A 22,118-nucleotide genomic window follows, 5' to 3' on the forward strand; every position below is an offset into this window, starting at 1 on the left:
GTTAGTGACCCCATTTCACAGATAAGAACACTGATCCCAGAAGGGCTGAGAAGCCCTGCACTTGCCAGCATGAGACTCTGGGCCTGAAATTTCTGGGCCAAAATGGGCCATAGAGAAAAGGGTAGAACCCCCTCCCGCGGTCTGATTCTCACCCTGTTCACTGTCTTTGAGCTATTTTGCTCCTCTTCGGTGACTAACTCATTAGCATGCAAACTCTCTCTTGACTGGTAGAATTCACTTCCCTCCCTTTTGTGGGAAAACTAGCTTTGCTTCCAGTTCTTGTTCAGTTCTTTTTGTCCATACGAACTCATGCATTTTTTATTTTTTCTTTGAACCGGTTCTAACATCTGTCTGATTCTTTCACTGTTTAACAAGTAAAATTAAGTCTTTAATACGTGCTCCTTCCAGATACATACAAAAATCAGGATTTTACCTTTTTCTGAAAATGACCTCTAATAGAGCTGTAGAAATCAGTGCCAGATCCTGCGGCAATAGTCCTATAGATCAACCTTCCTATGGTTCCTTGCTTCCCTCCAGTGCTCAGGTCTCAGCCCTGTCTTGAGTATTTTCTAGATGATGCTCCTATATGACAGTACCCTTTGCCCTTCACTTTACAATGAAGTAATGAGGAAATTAGGGCTCAGAGAGGCAGAGCAATGGAGCCCAGGTTACACAGCTAAAGCCAACACTTTCTTCCTCTGAAGCTATGTGTGTGTGTGTGTGTGTGTGTGTGTGTGTGAGAGAGAGAGAGAGAGAGATTGTGTGTGTGTCCTGCCTACTTGACTACATGGTGACTCCAGCTCTAGGTGGAATCCAAAGAAATGGCCCAGTATATAATGGGCGTCCGGGTGGGGCTGGAGCTAAAAAGGGCTCCAGAGGCCTTGGCTGGTGCCTCAGTCTCAAGGGAACAAAACTGCAACGTTACAGTTGGTGTCTTTGACTCCTACAAATCTGAAAGAAGGACCCAGGCCTATGCAGCAGCCCCCTACTGTCCCTTCTGACATCTCCCTACTAAGAAACGTGCCCAAAGTCAAACCACTTGAAAGTGATAGAGCCAGGACTTGAACCCAAGATGTCTGGCCTTGCAAGCTACAGTCTTCAACTTCCGGGGAGAAACCCAAGTTTGTTCTCAGCTGTATGACCTTGGGCACATTATTGAACCCCTCTGAGCTCTTCAACCTCTCACCAAGTAGTTACAAAAATGGAATTGGAGAACGTGAGAAGAGTGCCAGACACATGGTAAATTCTCAATAAATAGCAGCTGCTTTCCAAGGGCTCATTAGCTCAAATAATGAGGCACCACTTAGGAGCCCCTGCCATGGGCCAGGCACCATGGGAGGCACTTACGTGACATCATCTCCAGGAATCCTCTCTGACAACCCCACTGGAGACACAATTATAATCCCTGTTTGACAATTTGATAAGTCATCTCCCCCAAGTTGCACAGAGAGTAAGCACTGAGACTGAGATATAAACCCAGGCTGCCTGACTCCAAGATCTAGACACTTTTTCCAATCTATGCATTTGTTCTTTTATTTGTTAATTCAACAGATATTTATTGGGATGCACTATGTATGCCAGGCACTGTTCTAGGAGCTGGAGGGAGGGCAGTGAACCAAACAGATGCCATTCCTGTACTCATGAAGCTGATGCTCTAGTTAGGGGAGCAACTGGCCTCTCAATCAGGCTGATCACCCATGCCAGCTGCCACACCAGGTGGGGCAAGGGCCTGATGGGACTTCAGGGCTGGAGATGGAAGGGGCTGAGGTTGTGGGGGAGGGGATAGGGCCAAGTCTGTGAAAAGATGGATACAAAGATGTCTGCTGAAGGAAGTGGGGTATTTGAGAAGAAGAATGGCCTCAGAAAGGAGCAGAGCAGGGGCACCTGGTTGGCTCAGTCGGTTAAGTGTCTGCCTTCCGCTCAGGTCATGATCCTAGGATCCTGGGGTGGAGCCCACATCCAGCTCCTTTCTCAGCGGGGAGCCTGCTTCTCCCTTTCCCTCTGCCATTCCCCTTGCTTATGCTGTCAAATAAAAAAATAAATAAAATAAAATAAAATAAAATAAAATAAAATAAAATAAAATAAAATAAAATAAAATAAAATAAAATAAAATGTAAAACAAAATAAGGAGGAGAGAGCAGGCCCTTTGACCGCTGGGATTGGGGTCCCCCGAGGACGGTTTCCCCTTGGGGTCAACAGTGCGCAGAGCTACCAGTAGGCATTTCCATTTGTGAAAAAATCTGACCGCACTGTCGTCCCCAGTCTAGGGCTCCCCTGAAGAAGCCTTAGAAAGAGGAGAAGGGAAAAGAAATAGGCACCTCACAGCGCTTGGCTGCCCTCGGTGGGCATTTGGGTGGGGCCGGGCGCCCTCTTGTGGCTTCTCTTGTCTCTGCATGGGCCCTCCTGGGTGGCTGTGGTTGGAGAGACTTCCCATGGTTAGACCATTTCTGGGGACAATTTCTCAGTCCCCAGCCTATACCATTTTCCGTGTTCCCAGCCTTACCAGCCACTAGCCAAAGTCTGAAAAACTCGGTCACAGCTCTCTCACCATCTCCTGTGCAGACCTCAGACAGAGCTTGCAGGCCTGCAAGCCCCTTGGACGCTGTCATGGGGCAAAGTCACGTGGTGATGTATAGAGATACCATCTGGTTCAGATCCTGTGTCACTGAGGAGACATGGTACAACCTTCCTGTGCCTTACTCTTTTCACTTTAAAAAAATGAGGGTCATATTAGTTTCTACCTTAAAGAATTACTGAAATTAAGTAAGAGAATATTGACCAATTTGTCTGTGAGAGAGAGTCTCAATACCATCCCCGTCCAACCCACCCTTTTTCAGAAGACTTGTTGGTGGGACTCTGGGTTAGATCCAGGCAATGTGAGGCAGCAGAAGCACCTTATTGCTTCTCCAATAACAGTGGGTCCAGAGTTTCCATTCAGGTTTGGAGCCGCCTCTGCAGATCTTCCCCCTGAATGCTGCCTTAGGACACGAGGCAGCTGTGATCATTGCTGGTGTTCTCCTACAACTTTCAGACCCCCTGAAATCTAGAGGCAGGTTTCCCCATTTCTACATTCCAACTCATCCAGTGGGTTCCTGTACTGAACACTACTAATCATGGAGGGCTTCCTGGAGGAGGTGAGTTTGTTAGAATGATGCTAAGCCAAAAAAGCAGAAGGCTTCCAGTGTGGAATAATTCCATCTCAGTGCCCATTTGGGCCCTGCCCCTCAGCTCACCTCTTCATGGTTTCCAGGGATACAGTTTCCAGGGAGCTTAGAATCCTCACATTGCTGTCACTTGGCAACCAGGAACTGGTGGCTGCAGCCACTGCCCATGTTCCTTTCATCATCTTGGGCCCTCGCCCTCATATCTGGCATGGGCTCTGCCCTGCCCAGGTAGCGAGGGCCCAGCTGGGGAGGCATCTTCCACCTGCTTCCCTTCTCAGTCAATCACAGGCCTCACAGGGACAACTGAGACCCTTGTCAATGGTGGTAAGTGCCCAGAAAGTGCTGGATGGACCAGGGGCAGGATATACACAAACCTATTGTCCCAGAGGATCCTCTCGTGGGCTCTCATCCATGGAGGACCCTGAGGATCAGGGGTGAATAGAACACAGTACTGGCCCAAAGGGCACACAGCCCAGTGCAAGAGATAAAGCTTACCTCATTCCTGTGGCACACAGATGCTAGGAACTACTCCGTGTTGCCTGCTGGGCCACAGACTGGTGAAGGCATGGCTCACCCTTGGGAACAGGTTGAGGGGGGCATGGCTGGGGAATAGCAGATGCCATGGTGTCCAATTCACTCCTTAGCAGGCACCTCTAAGCACCAAGAGCCACTTCCTCTAAACTGCGCAATTCCCTACCTGAGGGCTTTTCATGTTGGGCATGAAAGGCTTTCATGTTGGGCATCTCTTCCTCCAAGAAGCCCGCCCTGACCTCTAGCCTGAATTAGATGCCTCTTCTGGGCTTGCACGGACCTCCAAGTACCCCTATGTCATGATGGTCTTCACACTGGGTTACCTTTGTATGTAATTCTTTTATTTCTAGACAGTGGGCTCCAGAATGGAAGGAACTAACTACAGCTTGTTCACCTGGGCCTGGCTCACAGTAGGTACTTAGGAACAGGACCGCCCCTGGGCAGCCAGCATGGCCATCCCTGGCAACACACCCTAGAGAGGTTTAGCGGATGAATAAGTGAAGGAATGAGGGAATGATCGGTCAATTTTTCAATAACTGGGGAGGGACATTTAAAGTGTCTTAGGAGTCCACCAGCATTAACACAACCCAGAGTATGGTCAGCATGCCTGCACTCTACCACAGGCACTCAGCTACAACTTCTGCAGATGGGTTTCAGGAATCTGGGTGTCCTAGAAAAGTCCCAGGAATACAAAATGTGGAGTGATACGGGGCCAGGTAACAAAGTGAGTGGGGAACTGCAAAAGGGATGAGACTGGCTCCATGAAGTTGAGCCCACACCAAAAATTCATTCAGTCAGCATTCAACAAGTATACCCTGAGCCAGGAAGACCCTCAGGTGTATACCTGTGCACAAGACAGATGTGGCCTCTGCTCCCTTCTCACAGTCTAGTGAGGAGACAGTCGTTAAATAAACAAGCAAAGAGATACCTGCTAGAAGGTCAGGTTATGATTAATGCTTTGCAGGAAAGAAAGCAGTGTGAAGAAGGGATTAAAGGGTAGATGAGGTTATTTTGCCTGGGGGTCAGGGAAGGTGTCTGCTGAGGCCAGTAGGAGATGAGAGAAGGAGTCACTTAAAATTGAAGGAGCAAACCATGTGGGTGTTTGGGGAAAGAGCATTCCAGGCAGAGACAGCAGTACATTCAGAGACCTGGAGAACCAAACATGTGGAAGAGGAAACCTGGTTAGGAAACTACTGCATTAGTCCAAGTATGAGATGCCAGAGGCTCAGACCAGGGTGGAGGCAGTGAAGGCGGTAGGAAGTGGTCAGATTCAGAATACATATTGAGGATAAAGTTGATTGGCTTTGCTTGTGGATCCGATGTGGGCACAAGAGGATGGTGGTCCAGGTTATTGCAGCCAAGAGTGCAGGGGATGAGGGAAAAGTTAGAGGAGATGATGTCGGAGAGGTGAGTGGGGAGAGGGCACAGACCATATGCAGGTTTCTGCAGACCATGGGGAGGACTTTACTTTCCCTGATGGGAGCCCCGGGAGGATTTTAAGCAGAGGAAGGATGTCATTTGGCTTGTGTCCTAACAGAATCTCTAGATGCAGAGTGTAGAACAGACTTTTGGGAGACAGAGATGAACTGGGGTGGTTCAGAAGCTGGTGCAGTCATCCAATTGAAAGATGATGGTGGCTTGCCACACGGTGCTGACTGGGATGGGAAAACTAAATTAATTTGAGCAAAAACAAAAAGTGGATTTGAAAAATGTGTGGAAGGAATAATAGGTAGTAAAAATCACAGAGACAGGCAAATAAATGATTGAAATTTGGTAGTGGATTAGGAGCTCCACAGCAGCTTTGTCTTTTTGGAGGAAGGGGCTTCAGTTCTCTGAGCTGGTTTTGTCATCTGCAAAATGGGGATGATAATGGAACATACCTCACGGAGCTGTGGATAGGGTCGTGTAAAGGTTTGGGCATGGGATCTAGCACACAAACGTTGTCCTGGGAGCCAGACTGCTAGGTTCTGGCACCGTCTCGGCCACTCACTGGCTGGCTGTGTCATGGCGGTCAAATTCACCCCTCTAGAAAATGGGGCTATCATTCATACCAACTTTATAGGGTCGGGTCGTGAGGATTAAATTAATGAGTTCAAGTAACGCATTTAGAATTAAGTGCCAACTGCATAGTGCCAACTATTATGAATATATTTTAGCCGCATCTCATAAACTCTCTCGCCACAACATATGCCCACCCCATTGTGCAGGTGGGAAGTCTGTGGCTCAGAGCAAGGTGGCCTCTCCTGGTGACCTTATTTAACGTCCCGCCTATGGCAGTCGCTGCAGCTACCTGGAAAAGCAGGATTCCCGCTTGAAACAGCCCCGCCCCGCCCCCGCCCCGCCCCGCCCCGCCCCCGCCCCGCCCGCAGGTTGTCTTGCGGAACCCTTAAGTGCCCGGCTCTAGTTTCCAGCCGGCGCATTCGCGCTACTGAGCCGAATTGGAGTTACTTCCGGCGGCCGCGCTCCGCCCCCCGGGCGTCTCCATTTTGGCCGCAGGTGGGCCTGGAGGAGTAGCGGAGGGAGTCTTCAGCAGTCGCAGGGCCGAGTTGGCTCACCGCACTGTGTCCCTTCCTTCCTCCGCCCGCAGGAGCCTGGGGTGCCCATGGCGGGCTTGGAGGTACTGTACGCGTCGGCGGCGCCGGCCATCACCTGCGCGCAGGACGCGCTCATCTGCTTTCTGCACTGGGAGGTGGTGACGCACGGCTACTACGCCTTGGGTGTCGGCGACCAGGTACTCCAAAGAGCGGGCCCGGGGCCAGGGTGGTGGGGGTGAGGTGTCTTCTGCCCGGATCCAAGGGCCGGAGCTCTGGGCCAGAGCGCCTGCCGCTCCCCCGCCCGAGTCCCGGCGCTGGGGCTCCTGGCACCTTCGGTTTGGTGTGCGGGTCGGGGAGCTGCTCTGCTGGCCCGGCCCAGCGCCCCTCACAACGCAGCTGGGGCAACTAGATTTGGAAACTCAGAGAAGCTCGCTTCGGCACAGCCTGTCAGTCTCCCAGGCCAGGATCGTGTGGACCGACACTGAGACGGGGCTTAGCTCCCCTGAGCGCGGCTTACCTGCCTGAACTCCGCCAAGCTCCTCCCCACACAGCGGCGGGGGCGGGGGAGGTGGTACTCACTTGGGCTTCCCCCGGATCATCTGAATCCAAGCGCGCTTATACCGGCGAGCTTCGGTCTACTCCGCCCCACTCAGGGACCCTTCCTTCACTCCTCAGCACGGGCCCAGAGAGCACACACACCTTTCACCTTTTACTGAAGGGCCCAGTGCAGCCCACTCAACCGCTGCCATCCCCAGCTCAGGTTCTGGGACCCTTCCCCCCTCCCCCCCTTCCCCCCCCCGCCTCGCACCGCCCCACAGGTACATCCTTGCACCCTGGATGTGATGAGAACCAGGTAAGGTTTCCTCCCCAAGAGCTGACCCTACAGGGTCAGCCCCCCCTCCCACTCTCCCATCCTCAGGCTCTGCCCCTCGGAGCCGGGGGGCGTGTCACACCCACAGATCTCCCAGGACTGCTGGGCCCTGCCTACTGTGTAATTCTTTGGGGGGAAACTGTTCATCTTCCCTTTCCCTTTCCCGTGACTTTCCCCCTCCACAGCATCCTGCACATTAGGTTCCTGTGAGAACTGGGCCTGGCCCCCTTTCTGCCCCTTCAGTTCTCTTCTACTTCATCAGGGAAAATACCCTCCCAGCCACACACCCCACATACACACGGGATTCCTAGCCTGCCCCTCGCTGTCACGTTCGTCTCACCCTCAAAACCAGTACCAGCTCTGGGGAGTAGGGCATCTCATCTCACCCCTTGCATCTCTTACGGTGAGATTTTAACCTTACTCTCATTTCTAACTGCTTCAGTTCTCAAACTCCCCAGTCCTTTCTTAGTTTCTCAGATGTACACCCAGTGTCTTAAGTTTTCCTCTCCTGACACGGAGCTTTAAGGATCCCTCCTCAAACAGTTTACACATCCTGAGCCCCGAGAGCCAGGCACTTCCTTCCACTCCCTGCGGCCCCATTCCTCTGTCCTTCAGAGCAGTGAGCAAAACAACCACCCCCTCTCATACTTAACGCCCACCAACAGGAGTCACATGAGGAGGATAAGAACTGTCTTGGATATTTGGCTTCCCCTCCCCCCGGCCCGATCCCAGACCTCAAGTATCTCACAAGGACCCCAGATACACACTTAGTATCCCCCATCCCCACCCCTCTCCAGGCTCACACATCCTTGTTCCTTCTTGTAGAATCTAGGACTGGATATAAGGCTGGAAAAGAAGGGGCCTCACACACACACCTGGAAGCAGGAACCACGTTTTCCTCCCCGATAGCTCTGTTCTTGGCCTTTCTGCCCATCCTGCTCTGCATTCCACTTACCCTGCCTTTCAACATCTCAGGCCTTGGGACCCGGTAGAGATGGGGTCTCCACTCATGAGTGTTGGGCTCCTGCTCAGTGTATAGTGTCCCCAACAGAAACTTTGTTTCCTCACTTGCCTCACTTCACCTTTCCAATCCTGAATGACTCTCTCACTTGCCCCAGTCATTTCATTTCAACTTTGCCCGGGAATTCCAGAAAGCGGACGTATAGAATGGCATGGTGTGAAGTGGGATTGGAAAGGGGAGGAAGACTTATTTGTTCTTGCCCTTGGGGCTCGTCCCCACCCTTTACAGTGCCCTTCAGATCTAACAGGTCTGCCCTGCTCTCTGCCTCTCATGGACCTCACCTTGTTTACTCCCAGCTAGCTACTGCTCTGATATAGTTGGAATCTCTCCCCTCAAACAGGAACTTGTTCCCGAGGGCCTGTGCGACTCCTCTTCTCCCCATTTCACAGGGACATATCAGCACTGCAGACCTGCTCCCACTGCCCGTCCTTCACACTCCTGTCTCTGAGTTGTTCTGACAGCTTAGGGACATCAGTTCATATAGGTCATTGTCTCCTTTGGCATCATCCCCTTGCCAGATACTCGGGGTCCCAATTTTTCAGGTGAAATGTGCAAAAAGAATACAATCTCATTTTAATACAGATTAAAAAGACATAAAAGATGCTTGACTGATTCCTAAAGGTCCATCTAATTCCACTTTGTTTATGGTGCCACTTATTGAATTCATGCCGGCCAGAAAAAGATGCAGACCCCAGATGTATGGCAGGAGGCCAGAGAGGGTGGGGAGGAGGGTTTTGAAAGGCACTGTCCACTGTCCGTCACGGTGTCCACCCCAGCGCTAAATCATGCACGCCTTCTGGGGCTGGGTGTTCGTATTGCTCCTTGGTGTGTCTTTTTGCTTCTGTGCCTTTTCCCTGAAGAGCTGCTCAGGCTTGAGTTGCACTTGTCCTCCTCTGACTTCTGCTGAGTCAGCTTCTGTGGAAATAAAAGCCTTTTAGAGAGGCATCTATTAGTTTATTTAAGAGAGGGTTTAATTTTCTGGCCTGGGACCAGCAAACTCTGCTGAGACCAAGAGTATTTACCATGCTTAGAGAATATTTATGTTGCCTCTCCATCCTCCTCCTGCGCCCCATCCTTGTAGGGGTGATAAGGAGAGAGGAAGTTCCCAGAAGTATGTGCTTCATCATATAATATATTGACTGTTAAATAGAAAGCTGAATTGGCTGTTTTTCTCTTTGATTTTATGTTGTCCCGTGCACACAGAGCAGTTGTGTATGTAAAACTTGGTCAGAAGAGCAGTGAGGCCACTGGCTTCAATAAAAATCCAGTATTTGAATTTGGATTACCTTTTTGGAGTCAGTACCACTCCTCCTAAGAGCTTTACAGAGGTGGCAAGGGGGTTAGGTGACAAGGGGTTATAGATGGCTATAGATGTAAGGTTGAGAATTTTGTTTTCTGTTGTAGGAATCTAAAGGTTATGACAAAAGAGAGGGAATGCCCAAAATGATCTGTTTGTGTTTCTTTGAGTGCTTTTTAGCCCAGAGACCCAGGGATGAACTCATGGCCACTGAAGAATGCTGTCAGCCCTAGGACTGGGGTGGACTAAGTGGACAACTATCTTTACTCTTTTGGGGTAAAAAAGAGTAGTGGATCTGGCTGGGAAAAATCTCCAGCCATATACCAAGCAGCCAGGAGCTCTGAGTGCCAAACCTAGGTCTGCTTCTGACTTACTGTGACCTTAGGCAGTTCTCAGCTCCTCTGAGCCCTTAAATTTTTCATCTGAGAGTATTAAACCACACAACCATATGCTTTGGCTGCTTTCCAGTTGCAGCTTTCTGGGGGGCCTGATATTTGATGTCAGGGCCCAGAACACAGTTGAAATGCCAAATTTGGCCTGATATCACCAGGACCAGTCCCTCTTAGTCCCACTGGTTTTCCCCATATCAGGGCAGCCCTTGGGCTGGGACCATCAATTCGCCTGCAGCAAGAGGTATCAGCTTCACCTGACCCCAGAGTGCTCTCTTGCCCTAGAAGCCAGAGTCTGTGAAAGAGTGAGGAGACCAAATTATCTATATTCCAAGGAAAATTCTGGTGGGTCAAATGCTATATGCAGAGGATATACATAGAAATTCAAAGGCCTCGGACAGAAAAAAGACAAGGCACATTATCAAAATCTAAACTTCCGAAGGAAACCTTGAATCCACTAAACCTGTTACAGGAAATGTATGAAGTTGGTGGTGAGGGATTGTTTCTCTTGGCAGACTAGTTTGAGTCCTTTCACTTTTGTTTTTCCTCACTCTCATTTCTTTGCTTCAGGCTTGTGAATTTCCTTGTCATTCTGCCAGCTTTTAAACCATGCCAGTTGCAACATCTTGAATTGCATTTGGGACCACTTCCCCCATTGGATTCCTGGGCACCAAGGGTGACCAAAGAGGAGAGGCCCCTCATTCTCCACTCTTGGCCTCCCATTGTCCTTGTTGTGTGTAAGGGCTGCGGTGCTGGACCTTTGTCTTTTGCTGTTGTTCCTCGTCTTTTTATTTTAGAGATACTTATTTATTTGTCAGAGAGCGAGCGAGAGCACACACAATGAGGCAGAGTGTCAGGCAGAGGCAGAGAGAGAAGAAGCAGGCACCCCACTGAGCAAGGAGCCCCATGCAAGACTCGATCCCAGGACCTTGGGATCATGACCTGAGCCGAAGGCGGTGGCTTAACTGACTGAGCCACCTGGGCATCCTGGTTCTTCATCTTTAGTCCAGTTCCTCCCAGCATAGTCTCCTGAGTATGAAGCTTCCCAATCCATTTTGCTTCGTGTTCAGCCATATAAGTAGATATCCATGAAAAAAATATACGGATTATTTTCATGTGTTTTAAAAATTTTTTACATAAATGGTACCAGGCTGTAAATTACATTTTTTCTTAACTTCTAAGAAAAATTTAAGTTCTATACGTGTGTGTGTGTGTGTGTGTGTGTGTGTATACGTGTATATATATACGCATATAAATGCAAATATATATACACAGAAACACACACACACACACACACACACACACACACACACATTTTTTTTTTTTAAGTAGGCTCCTAGCCCAGTTTGGATTCCAATGTGAGGCTTGTACTCATGACCCTGAGATCAAGAGATCAAGACCTGAGCCGAAATCAGGAGTCAGGCTCCCAATAGACTGTGCCGTCCAGGTGCCCCTTAAGTTACAGTTTTTAAGTTGCATTTTAAGTTATATTTTTTACCCTATCTGTGATGCTACACTTTGATCTAATTTGTTCCTTCTCACTTCTATATAGTATTCCAGCATGAGCATATTTTTTCATTTCACTTCCACTTTGGTATTCATGGCAAGATTGTGATGTCTCCTGTGTCTTTGTGCACAGGGTCTCCTCCAGGAATGGACGTTTGGGGTCCCTGGGTGTCTGCTTACCCGAGTGTACCATATGCTGCCAGACTCCTTTCCAGAGGGTTTGCAGCAGTGTAAGTGGCCACCTGCAGTGTCTGAGCGTCCCCATTGTCCCACACCCACATGAAAGAGGAATAGAGAAATGGATGATACCAGTGAGATGGGTGTGACGTGGAACCTTGTGGTTTCAGCCTGCACTTGTCTGAGTGCTGGTGAAGTTGAACAGCCCTCTGTATACCATTATCTACTCGCTCTTTTGCTCGTTCATATCTTTTGCTAGTTTTTCAAATGGGTTCCCAATTTTTATTGTTCATTTTCCAGGCATTCCCTTAATGTGCTAGTTATCCATTCTTTTTCATCTGTGGCCATGGCAGACATCTCGTCCTGGCCTGCAGCTGCATGTTAATGTTGCAGTGCCTGTTGTTGAACAGAAGCTTTCAGTTTGGGGAACAGTCTCAAAGACAGTATTATTTTTCTCTCATGGATCTTAAGAGATCCTTCCCCACCTGGAAATTACTCTGTTACCTTTTCCTATAGAAGTAATTTAAAGATGATTTTGCAAACTTTATAGTGTGTAAAAGGGAAGTCCAGGATGGAAAAAGAAAGACCTCACAACTCAACAGGGATGCATTTTTACACCCACCAGGTGAGCACAAGTTTTAAAGTTGGGCAGTGACAATGTTGCTGGCCACACGGAACTATGAGGAGACCCCTACCACGTTGGTGGAAGTGTAAATCAGTACCTCTTCGGAAGACGGTTTGATTTTATCTCACAGATTGAAAGTTCTTTCCCCACACATACTCTGCAGAAGTTTATCCACCTTTGTACCAGCAGGTGTTTACACAAGTGTTCCTAGCAGCAGCATTTGTCATAGCAAACCTCTACACCGTTCACATAGGCTTCAACAAGTGAGTGTGTACCTGGCAGCTTGTACAGCACCACATCGCGTAGCTGTGAGCTGTGCTGCCGCGGAGCGCTAGGTAGTGGACCGTGTGTGGTTAAATGTGTCAACACAGCGAAACCTCACAATCTCGAATGAAAAAGGAAGCGTTAAAGGTGATCCCATTTCTATAAATTCAAACAGACCTGAAGCAATACATCTTTTAGGGTTGTGTATGTAGTAATACAGCTATAAGGAAAAGTAAAGACGTTTTAAAAAATAACAGAGTGGCGATTATCTGTGAGAGGAGTAAGAGATTCATTAGGAGTTACCCTACTTAAGGCGTTGGCAGTGGTGGTGGTCTGTTTCTGAAGCAGGAGGCACAGAGGTGTGCACTGATGTTTTCTCTTGTACATGTGCTCCGTTTGTGTGTGTGTGTGTGTGTGTGTGTGTGAAAACTGTCAGTCATTTGTGGGAACCCACTGCAGTAGTCTGGAGGGGAGCACACTAGGATCTTTTATTTTTTGTCAACGCTTCAGTGCTTCTCTTGCTGATGGTCCTGAGCTTAGTTCAGGTCCTGAACTTAGAAAAACAGTCTTGGAATTTCACAGCAACCCTTCAGGCGATTGGCTTTATTCTTGGCAGGGGGGTGGAGAGGAGATTCTTACCAAACCAAGGCTGCAGATACTGGACGGTTCCCGCACTGGGTCATGAAGGCAGTCAGCTACAACAGAGGGAGCACTGGAGCAGGAGTCCCAGACCTAACTTGGACATTTTATTTCTCTTGACCTCCATGTCCTCATTTGTGAAATGAGTAAATGGGATTAGGTTGTCTTCAAGGTCCTTCATACCTCTGTGTTCTGAGGTTGTGATCTTCCTCTCAACCTCGGTGTCTTCTCAGCCAGGTCCCAATGATAAGAAGTCAGAACTGCTGCCGGCCGAATGGAATAGCAGTAAAGACCTGTATGTCCTCCGGTATGAGTCTAAGGATGGGTCCAGACAGCTCCTTGTGAAGGCTGTCACTGTGGAGAACAGCATGATCATCAATGTGCTGGTGAGTCTCAGGGACATGTTGGCACCTGCTGGTGGGAGCGGACGTTGGGATCCCCTTTCTGCAGCCCATTTAACAGTACAGATCAAGAGCCTTAAATGTTCGTGAGGACTTTACCCAGTGACCCTACTTCTGGAACTAAGACAGGAATCCTCCATATAGAAAAGCTTTGTGCTCAAAGACGTTCACCTTCTGGTATTACCAAGGGGGGTACTTCATCACAGGGGAATGATTATGTAAATGATTATGCAAATCATCCTTTCAATGACAACAGGGAAGGAAAAAAGCTTACTGTAGGCCCTAGCGGGGGCTACTTTTAATTTTTTAGATAAACCTAGCCCTCTGCTATCCTAGTGCCCTTACATGTCTTATTTCCAGGGATGGAAAACTCTCCCCACCACCGTGGGCTGCCTCACACACACCCTCCTCCCTTCAGCTCCTGCGGATCCCTTCTCATTTTTCACTTCCTCAAAAAGTGTAGTTCTGCCTACCTAGTACCTAGTCTTCACCTGCCAGAAAAATCTAAATTATGCCTTTCTACTTCATCATTTTATTTCCTTGCTGGTTCTGACCACAGTTTGTAATTATGTACTTAGTTGTCCTTTGATTTGATGTTTATCTTCTGCTGCTGGACTCTAAGCCCCCCAAGGGCAGTGACTCTCCTGTTAAGTTAGTCTTTGTTGTCTCTGTGTGTTCATCAGAAAGTAGCATGCAGTCTGTATTGCACTGTACCTGGCTTTTTCACTCAGTATATTTTGGGGGTCTTTACATCGAATGCATGTAGATATACCTTATTCATTTTAACTAGTATGTAGTATTTTATAGTACCATAATTTATCCCTTTCCGGTTTTTTTTCCCCTTATTTAAATTCAGTTTAGTTAACATATGCTGTATTATTAACATATGCTGTATTATTATTTCAGGGGTATAATTCAGTGATTTATCAGTTGTGTATAACACCCAGTGCTCATTACATCACATGCCCTCCTTAATATCTGTCTCCCAGTTACCCCATTCCCCCCACTGACTTCCCCTCCAGCAACCCTCAGTTTGTTCCCTGGAATTAAGAGTTCTTATGGTTTGCCTCTCTCTGTGTTTTTATCTTATTTTTCCTTCCCTTCCCCTATGTTCATCTTACCCTTTCTGTTTTGACAAAGACTTAGATCGTGTATCAGACAGAGTTCTTAGTTATAAATAACAAAATTCCCTCAAGTTACTCAAACAGATTTGGTTTATTAAAAGAACTGGGATAGCCATTGAATTGTTGGGAGGGCTGGAGAAACAGGTTCAAGGCTGGGCTTTCAAGTCAGTGCTCAGATGCACACCATGAAAACCACTGCTGCTGCCACTGCCCCAGACATGAGGTGCTGGCTTGGTTGTGGAGCCCCTTCCCATGAGCTGCTGATGCCTTTGCTACCAACCTTGTGAGAAAGACATCTACCCTTTGTTGGGCCTGCTTTTCTTTTCCATGTTGCCCACCTCCAAGTCAAAGATGTGCATCCATTTGACACACCAGTGACATGCCTGTGCCCAGGCTGCAAAAGAGCCTGGCAGGTAGGTTTACTGGGCCCAGCCTCAGAAAGGCAGTCTTTCTAAATCAGAGCAGACCCCAAGCACCGGAATAGTATTCCACATATTACAGACATTCCTGGTATGTTTCTTTGTGTATGTATATTTCTTTAACCTGAATATTTAACTATTCTCCCATTAGCCCAGAAATATCCCCAGTCTCTCGTTTTCTGTTTTCATTTTTCTAGGAAAGTGGGTCACAGCAGGTATCAGATTTGACCCTGAATTTGGATGATTATATCGATTCAGAACACCTGGCTGACTTCCACAGGTACTTCTAAGTGATGGCTTTTCCTTGGGAAAACGAAGAGAGAAACAATGGAATGGGGTGGAGAAGTCCAGAGAGTCAAGAAAGGTTAATAAAATGATCTATGTCTTCTGGGCACAGATACTTCCAGTACTAGGTCATGAAGGCAGTCAGCTACAAGGCAGGAAGCAGCAGAGCAGGAGTCTGGAGACTAGGTCTCAGACCTCTAACTTGGACATTTTATTTCTCTTGACCTCCGTGTCCTCATCTGTGAAATGAGAAAATGGGATTAGATTATCTGCAAGGTCTAAATTCTCTTTTCTATTTTTAATTTAAGAGAAGATTCACGTGGGAAATGCTACGTGAAATACAATGATAGAAGCGAGGATCCACACGTGCTGCAGTGGCTTCAGGGGAGAAGTAGAGTCAGGCCAATGGGGTCAGTTACAGTGGGCTCCTGGAGAAAAGGTGTGCCTACCTCCACCTCCAACTTTTTCTTTTAAATGAGCTTTATTTTTTAGAGCAGCTTTAGGTTAACAGCAAAATCGAACAGCTAGTGCAGAGTTCCCATGAACACCTCCCCCTCCACTCCCACCTCTGCCATCAGCATTCTGTATAGTTATAATGGAAGTGTCTGCATCAGTACACGTTCTCACCCGCATTCCATGGTTTACATTCAGGTTCATTGTTGGCAGTGTGTGAGGGAGTGTTTACTTTTTTTTTTTTTCTTTTTTAAGATTTTATTTATTTATTTGAGATAGAGCAAGTGAACAAGAAGGCGGGGCAGAGGGAGAGGAAGAAACAGGCTCCCCACTGAGCAGGAAGCCCGACATGATATGTGGGGCTTAATCCTAGGACCCTGGGATTGTGACCTGAGCTGAAGGCAGACACGTAACCAACTGAGCCACCTGGGAGCCCCAAACATGTTTCTGTTTGTAGGAACCTGCCCTGCTGTTTTCCATTGTGGCAGTACCATTTCACATTCCCACCAACAATGTGTGAGTGTTCCTGTTGCTCCACATCCTTGTCAGCATTTGGTGGTGTTAGTTTTTCAGATTTGGCCATTCTAATAAGCGTGTAGTAGTATCTTGTTTTAATTTACAGTTCCCAAATGACACACGACTTGGAGCGTCTTTTCATATGCTTGTTTTCCATCTGCATATCTTCTTTGGTGAGGTGTTTGTCTAGATCTCTGGTCCATTTTTTAATTGGGTTGTTTATTCTCTTGCTGTTAAGTTTTAAGAGTTCTTTGTGTATTTTGGGTAATGATATTTTATCATAGATGTTTTGCAAAGATTTTTTCCCTGTCTGGCTTATTTTCTCATTCCTTTGACTTTATTTTGAAATTTGCTACTCCACAGAAAAGATGGTTTGCAAAAATATGGTGAACGCCCATATGCCTGTCACCTAGATTTACCAGTGTTTAATGTTTTACCACATTTGTTTAATTTTTCTGTGTGCTCTTCTGTTCTTGAAGCAGCTGAGAATTATCTCCAGACTTTGTGAAACTTCACCCCTAAATACTCCAGCAGCATCTTTATCTCCTTGTTCAGATGAGGGCGTCCCCCTGTATGACATTAGCACAGTGGTCACACTGGGGAAGCGTAGAGCGGATGCACGAGTATCACTGAATACACAGTCCATGCTGATATTTCTGCCGTCATCCTGGAGTGTCCTTTTTAGCTAGTGTTTGGGTTTTTTGGTTTTGAGGGTTCTTTCTTACCCAACCAAAGATCCCATATTGCGTTTATCTTCATGGCCCTTTAATTCCCTTGAATCCAGAACAGTTTCTTAAATGTTTGTTTTCCACGACCTTGGTATTTTCAAAGACTCCAGATCCATTATCATGTAGAATGTTCAGATTGTTTCCTAGCGATCAGATTTATTAGGTTATTTGCTCATCATTTGATTCAGACTGATCATTTTTGACAAGAGCATTGCATAGATGACACTGTGTTCTCCTCAGGGTCTCACTTCAGGTGCAGACGTCTGTCTTGTTGACTCTGATCATTTTGATCACTTGGCGATCACTTGGTGTCTGCCAGCTTTTTCCCTGGTAAGGGTGTCTGTTTTCCTTTATGTTTAATAAGTCATCTGCAGGATTATACCAGCAGACCGTGAGTACTCTGCTTCCTAGCAGTCTTCCATCTAGCAGTCTTGGCATCTATCCATGATTCTCCCCTGAGTCTGTTATTACAGAGATAAATGTAAGACAGTAATTTTCTGTCTTAATCATTCTTTTTACATTTATCATCATTAAAAAAAAAAAAAAGTTTTTTCCTGTCTCCTTTATTTTTATTTTTTTTAAATACCCATGTAGACTTAAAGCTTCTTTTTTATTCTAAGTTATGATCCATTTCTGTCATTCTTTGGATGCCCAGTGGGAACCCTTTTAGAATGCCTTCTTTGTCCTTTTGACATGTACCCATCATTCATAGAGTGTTTCATACTTTCTGACACAGTAAAGATGTCCCAGCCTTACCCTGTAATTTTCTTGCCCCTGCCTTGAAATCAGTTGATTTTCTAAGGAGCCATGATTTCTGTTAGTGGGGAATCATATTTAAAAACCAGAATCTGAGCCCTGAATATGCTCTTTAATACTAAGGATGCCATTGCTTCCAGGTCCTTTCAGTGAGTGAATAGAGCTTAGAATCTTTTTCCTTAAAGTCTTTTCTTATTCTAAAGTGATGCCTTCATTTTTAATCTAACACCATGGGATTCTTACTCTTTTATTTTGTACTTTAGCTCTCTTCTGTGGTGAGAATTCCAGTTTCCAACAGCATCAACGTATGTACTCATTTGCTTGATCCTAAAATACACAGTCTCTGACTGCTACATCAGTATCAATGAAGAACAAATCAACCAAATAAAGTTTCAAGTACAGTTTCTTTCTGGTTCTTTTTATTCAGCTGTGTCCCGCTGAGGATGTACATAGTCAGAGTATTATGTTCAGAGGGTACTTACTCCTTATCCGTAAGTATGATGAAATTGTTACATGGTTAGGCCCAGCTATTTCCACTTTCTTGCATCGTAGGGACTTTTTTGCCATCCTCCTTGACCTTCTTGATTTTAGAGGAAACCTGGCATGAGTATAAATTCACAGTCATCAGAACAGCCTAGAAACCCTATTGCATTTTATTATATCTAATCAGGAATAACCGTTTTGAACCCACCCCACTCCTCTCAAACTTGCACACCATCTGCCTCCATGATTGAGGCCACCCCTTCATCTCTGCCCCTCTTCCAAGCAGCCTTTGTGTGAGGAGCTCCCGACTTCTGCTCGGCTCACCACCCTTCAGTTGATGCCCCACACAGGAGTCGGACCAGCCTTTTTAAAACATGGTCATGGTTAAAACCCTGGCTTGAAATCCTTCAGTGATACAACCTCCCATACATTAGGAGGGCTACTATCACAAAACAAAACAAAACAAAATAACAAGTATTGTCCAGGATGTGGGCAGATTGGAATCCTTGTGCATGGTTGGTGGAAATTTAAAATGGTGCAGCCACTGTGGAAAACAGTGTTGTGGTTCCTCACAAAATTACATTACCATAGAATCCAAGAATTCTGCTTCTGGGCATATACCCAGTAACATTGAAAGGGTCCAGAATACATACTTGTATACTCACGTTTATAGAAGCATTATTCACAGTAGCCAGAAGGTGGAAGCCACGTAGGTATCCATGAATACCTAGAACAGATGAATGCATAAACAGAACGTAGTATAGATGCACAGTGGCATACATGCAGTGTGGTCTGTACCTACAGTTACTCAGCTTTAAGAAGGGAGGAAGAGCTGGACATAGGCTTCCACATGGAATAACCTTGAGGACATTATGCTAAGCAAAATAAACCACTCACAAGCAAACATGTTAGGATTCTGCTTAGATGAGATACCTATAGTAGTCAGATTCCTAGAGACAGAAAGTAAAACAGTGGATGCTGGGGCTGGGAAAATGGGTGAATAGGGAGTTACTATTTCCTGGATACAGAGTTTTAGTTTTACAAGATGGGGAGCTCAGAAGATGGCTAGTGGTGGTGACTGTAATCTGCACCTGAGCTCTATGCTTACAGATGGTTACGCTGCTAAATTTTATATGTATTTTCCCACAATTAAAAACATTTTTTTTACTCTGAAAAATACTCAGAACCCTTCAGTGAATGTTGTCTGCTTTTAGGATAAAAACAAAATCCTCGATGAGGCCTCAAGCCTAACCCTGGCAACCTTATCCTGTACCACGCCCCCCCCCCCCAGTGGCTGTGCCTTGGCCAGTGTGCCACACACACCGCTGCCCTGCTTCTGAGCTCTCCCCTGTGCGTAGAGCACTCTCCCTGACCGCCTCACGCAGCCAGCTCCCGGTCTTCCTTCAGTTCCCATTGAAACTTGAGTTCCTCAGAGAAGCCTTTCCTGCCCGCCCACCAGATCTGAGGTTTCATAACACCCTTTTAAGCATTTGATACGTCGGTGTTTTATGGTTAGAGTTGGTCACCCCCACCCTCGCCTGTGATGTCCTTGAGGGCAGGGCCTGGGTCTGTTCTGCATATAGTGGCCAGTGGAATGAGTGAAGTGAGGCCAGCCCAGAGCCGCAGCCAGAGTGGGCGCTGCACATTGTGTGAGCCCCGCACCCCTAAGGTGGGTAAGGAAAGGACGTGGAGCCTTTCTCTTGACTTCTTCATTCTGGAATTGTATTGCAGGAGATGATGATGAAATCCGTGCAGGAACCCAGGTCCCGTGCTAGGCTCTACATGCCCATTCCAGCATTTAGTCCCCTTAGCAGTACTGCGAGAAATGATGACAGTGTCTCCATGTATTTATTTATTTGTTTGTTTTAATACATTTTTTGGGGTTATGTGCTGGGGGAGTGTTTTGTTTTGGTTTTTGATGACTGTGAAATGCGGAACCAACAATGCTACCTTGGAGTGTTGTGAGAACAAAACGAGATGTCAGCACTGAGTGCTCAGGGCTGGGTGTAGCAGCCTGTAGTAAACATACAAAGGGAAAAATATCTCATCACCAGGAATCATCTCCATGGAAACTGAGGCTCTGAGAGCTGGGGTATGGATCTGCCTCCTGATCGTTAGGCGCACCCTCCCTGCTCTGTCCTGTTGTCAGCGACACTGAACTGCCTGTCTCTAGTCACCTTCCCCGATCCAGCCCTCCTTGGTAGGTGCTCAAGGCTTGTCTTGTACACGCTACAGGGGAAATTTGTGTCCCTTGCTGAGCAAACCCTGATTTCCTAAGGAGTAAGAAACCAGTTCCTCTCTGCCGTGCCCCTTCTATTTCTGCCCTTGCAGGATGGTAGCCTATAGGCTGTCTTTGCTGCTACCAAAATGGCAGTGCTACAAAGGCTTAGAAATTGTGCAAGAATTTCAGACTGGAATTCTGCAGATAAACACACATCCTACATAGAGGGATCAGAGGCCTTCTAGCTGTATCACACACAGCTCATCTGATTGAAAGGAAAAGAGGATTTAGATTTTCCCCTTCCACCCAGCTTGGTCAGGGAAGCAGCAAGGTCCCCAAAGTTCTGTGTTCTGAGCAAGAACCTGATTGTTGTAGGGATGTAGAACCCACAGGCCCTTAGATCTTCCAAGCCATTTCACGTGTTACACTTTTGAACCACCAACTCTTTCTTCACAGTGTTCTTTAGGATTGACACATTAAAGTGGTAAAAGTAAAATTGTTCTCGTGGAAAGGGTAAGGGCAGGAAATAGAGGTCCCTGGGCTTTCTCTTTTATCCTCCTTGGGCCCCCTTCTGTGAAAGAGAAAATTTGAAATCACTGATCTACTCTAAATCTCTCAGTCCTCTCATGGTTATTTAATAAAAATGTATTTTTTAATTAAACGTTTTATTTTGAGGGGCACCTGGGTGGCTTAGTTGGTTAAGGGCCCAACTCTTGAGCTCAGTTCAGATCTTGATCTCAGGGTCATGAGTTCAAGCCCCGTGTTTTGCTCTATGCTGGGCATGGAGCTTACTTAAAAATTTAAAAAATCAAAAAATTTTATTTTGTGATAATTGTAGTCTTAAATGCAGTTGTAAGAAATAATACAGAGGGGAAAAAAAAGAAATAATACAGAGATTCTTTGTATCCTTTATACATTTTACCTCAGTGATCACATTGTACAAAACTATACAGCTAGGATATTGACATTGATATAAGTCTTTTTAACACTGTAAGGATCCCTCCTCTTCTTCTTTTTTTTTTTCTTTTTTTGAGAGGAGTAGAAGGGACAAAGGGGGAGAGAGAGAGAGAATCTCAAGCAGGCTCCAGCATGGAGACTGACATGAGGCTCCATCTCAACCCTATGATCATGACCTGAGCCAGAATCTAGAGTCAGATGCTTAACCTGACAGAGACACCCAGCTGCCCCCATAAGGATTCCTCTTGATGCCCTTTTATAGCCATACCCACTGTCCCTCCCCATCCCTAACCCCAACAACCACTTCTTCTCCATCTCTAACATTTTATTTCAGAAATGTTAAGGAACACCTACCTAGGTGGCTCATTTGGTTAAGGGTCTGCCTTCAGCTCAGGTCATGATCCCAGGGCCCTAGGATTGAGTCCTGCATCAGGCTTCTTGCTCCGTGGGGATCCTGCTACTCCCTCTGCCTGCCACACCCCGTTTGTGCACTCTCTTCACTCTCGCTGACAAATAAATAAAATGTATTTTTTTAAGATTTTATTTATTTATTTGAGACAGAATGAGATCACAAGTAGGCAGAGAGAGGGGAAAGCAGACTCCCTGCTGAGCAGAGAGCCTGATGCAGGGTTCGATCCCAGAACCCTAAGACCATGACCTGAGCTGAAGGCAGAGGCTTAACCCTCAGAGCCACCCAGGTACCCCGAAATAAAATCTTCTAAAAAATACCTTTGCCTTAAAAAAAAAAAATGTTAAG

General features: G+C 46.7%; 1 protein-coding gene and 1 long non-coding RNA gene across 5 annotated transcripts in view; one reads left to right on the forward strand and one right to left on the reverse strand.

Annotated features, from left to right (window-relative positions):
- The first annotated feature begins 3,313 nt into the window (after positions 1-3,313).
- PSMF1 (proteasome inhibitor subunit 1) overlaps positions 3,314-22,118 on the forward strand; it is a 48,374-nt gene continuing 29,569 nt past the window's right edge. For 3 of the 4 annotated variants that reach the window (XR_004287531.1, XR_004287532.1, XM_032351147.1), the window contains exons 1-4: positions 3,314-3,488; positions 6,283-6,426; positions 13,252-13,404; positions 15,160-15,242. Coding sequence is in view for 2 of the 4 variants with exons in the window: in XM_032351147.1 (XP_032207038.1) it covers positions 3,483-3,488; positions 6,283-6,426; positions 13,252-13,404; positions 15,160-15,242 (386 nt within the window). In the remaining 2 variants the exon portion in view is untranslated. The remainder of the gene's footprint in view (positions 3,489-6,282; positions 6,427-13,251; positions 13,405-15,159; positions 15,243-22,118) is intronic. The other variant, XM_032351146.1, reaches the window with a different exon arrangement.
- LOC116595137 lies at positions 15,237-18,919 on the reverse strand. Its single transcript, XR_004287533.1, has 3 exons — positions 18,849-18,919; positions 18,183-18,298; positions 15,237-15,486 (listed from the first exon to the last, which is right to left on the reverse strand). It is a non-coding gene; the product is annotated as an uncharacterized LOC116595137 (long non-coding RNA).

The sequence above is a fragment of the Mustela erminea genome, chromosome 7 (genome assembly GCF_009829155.1).
Source record: "Mustela erminea isolate mMusErm1 chromosome 7, mMusErm1.Pri, whole genome shotgun sequence".
NCBI lineage: Eukaryota > Metazoa > Chordata > Mammalia > Carnivora > Mustelidae > Mustela > Mustela erminea.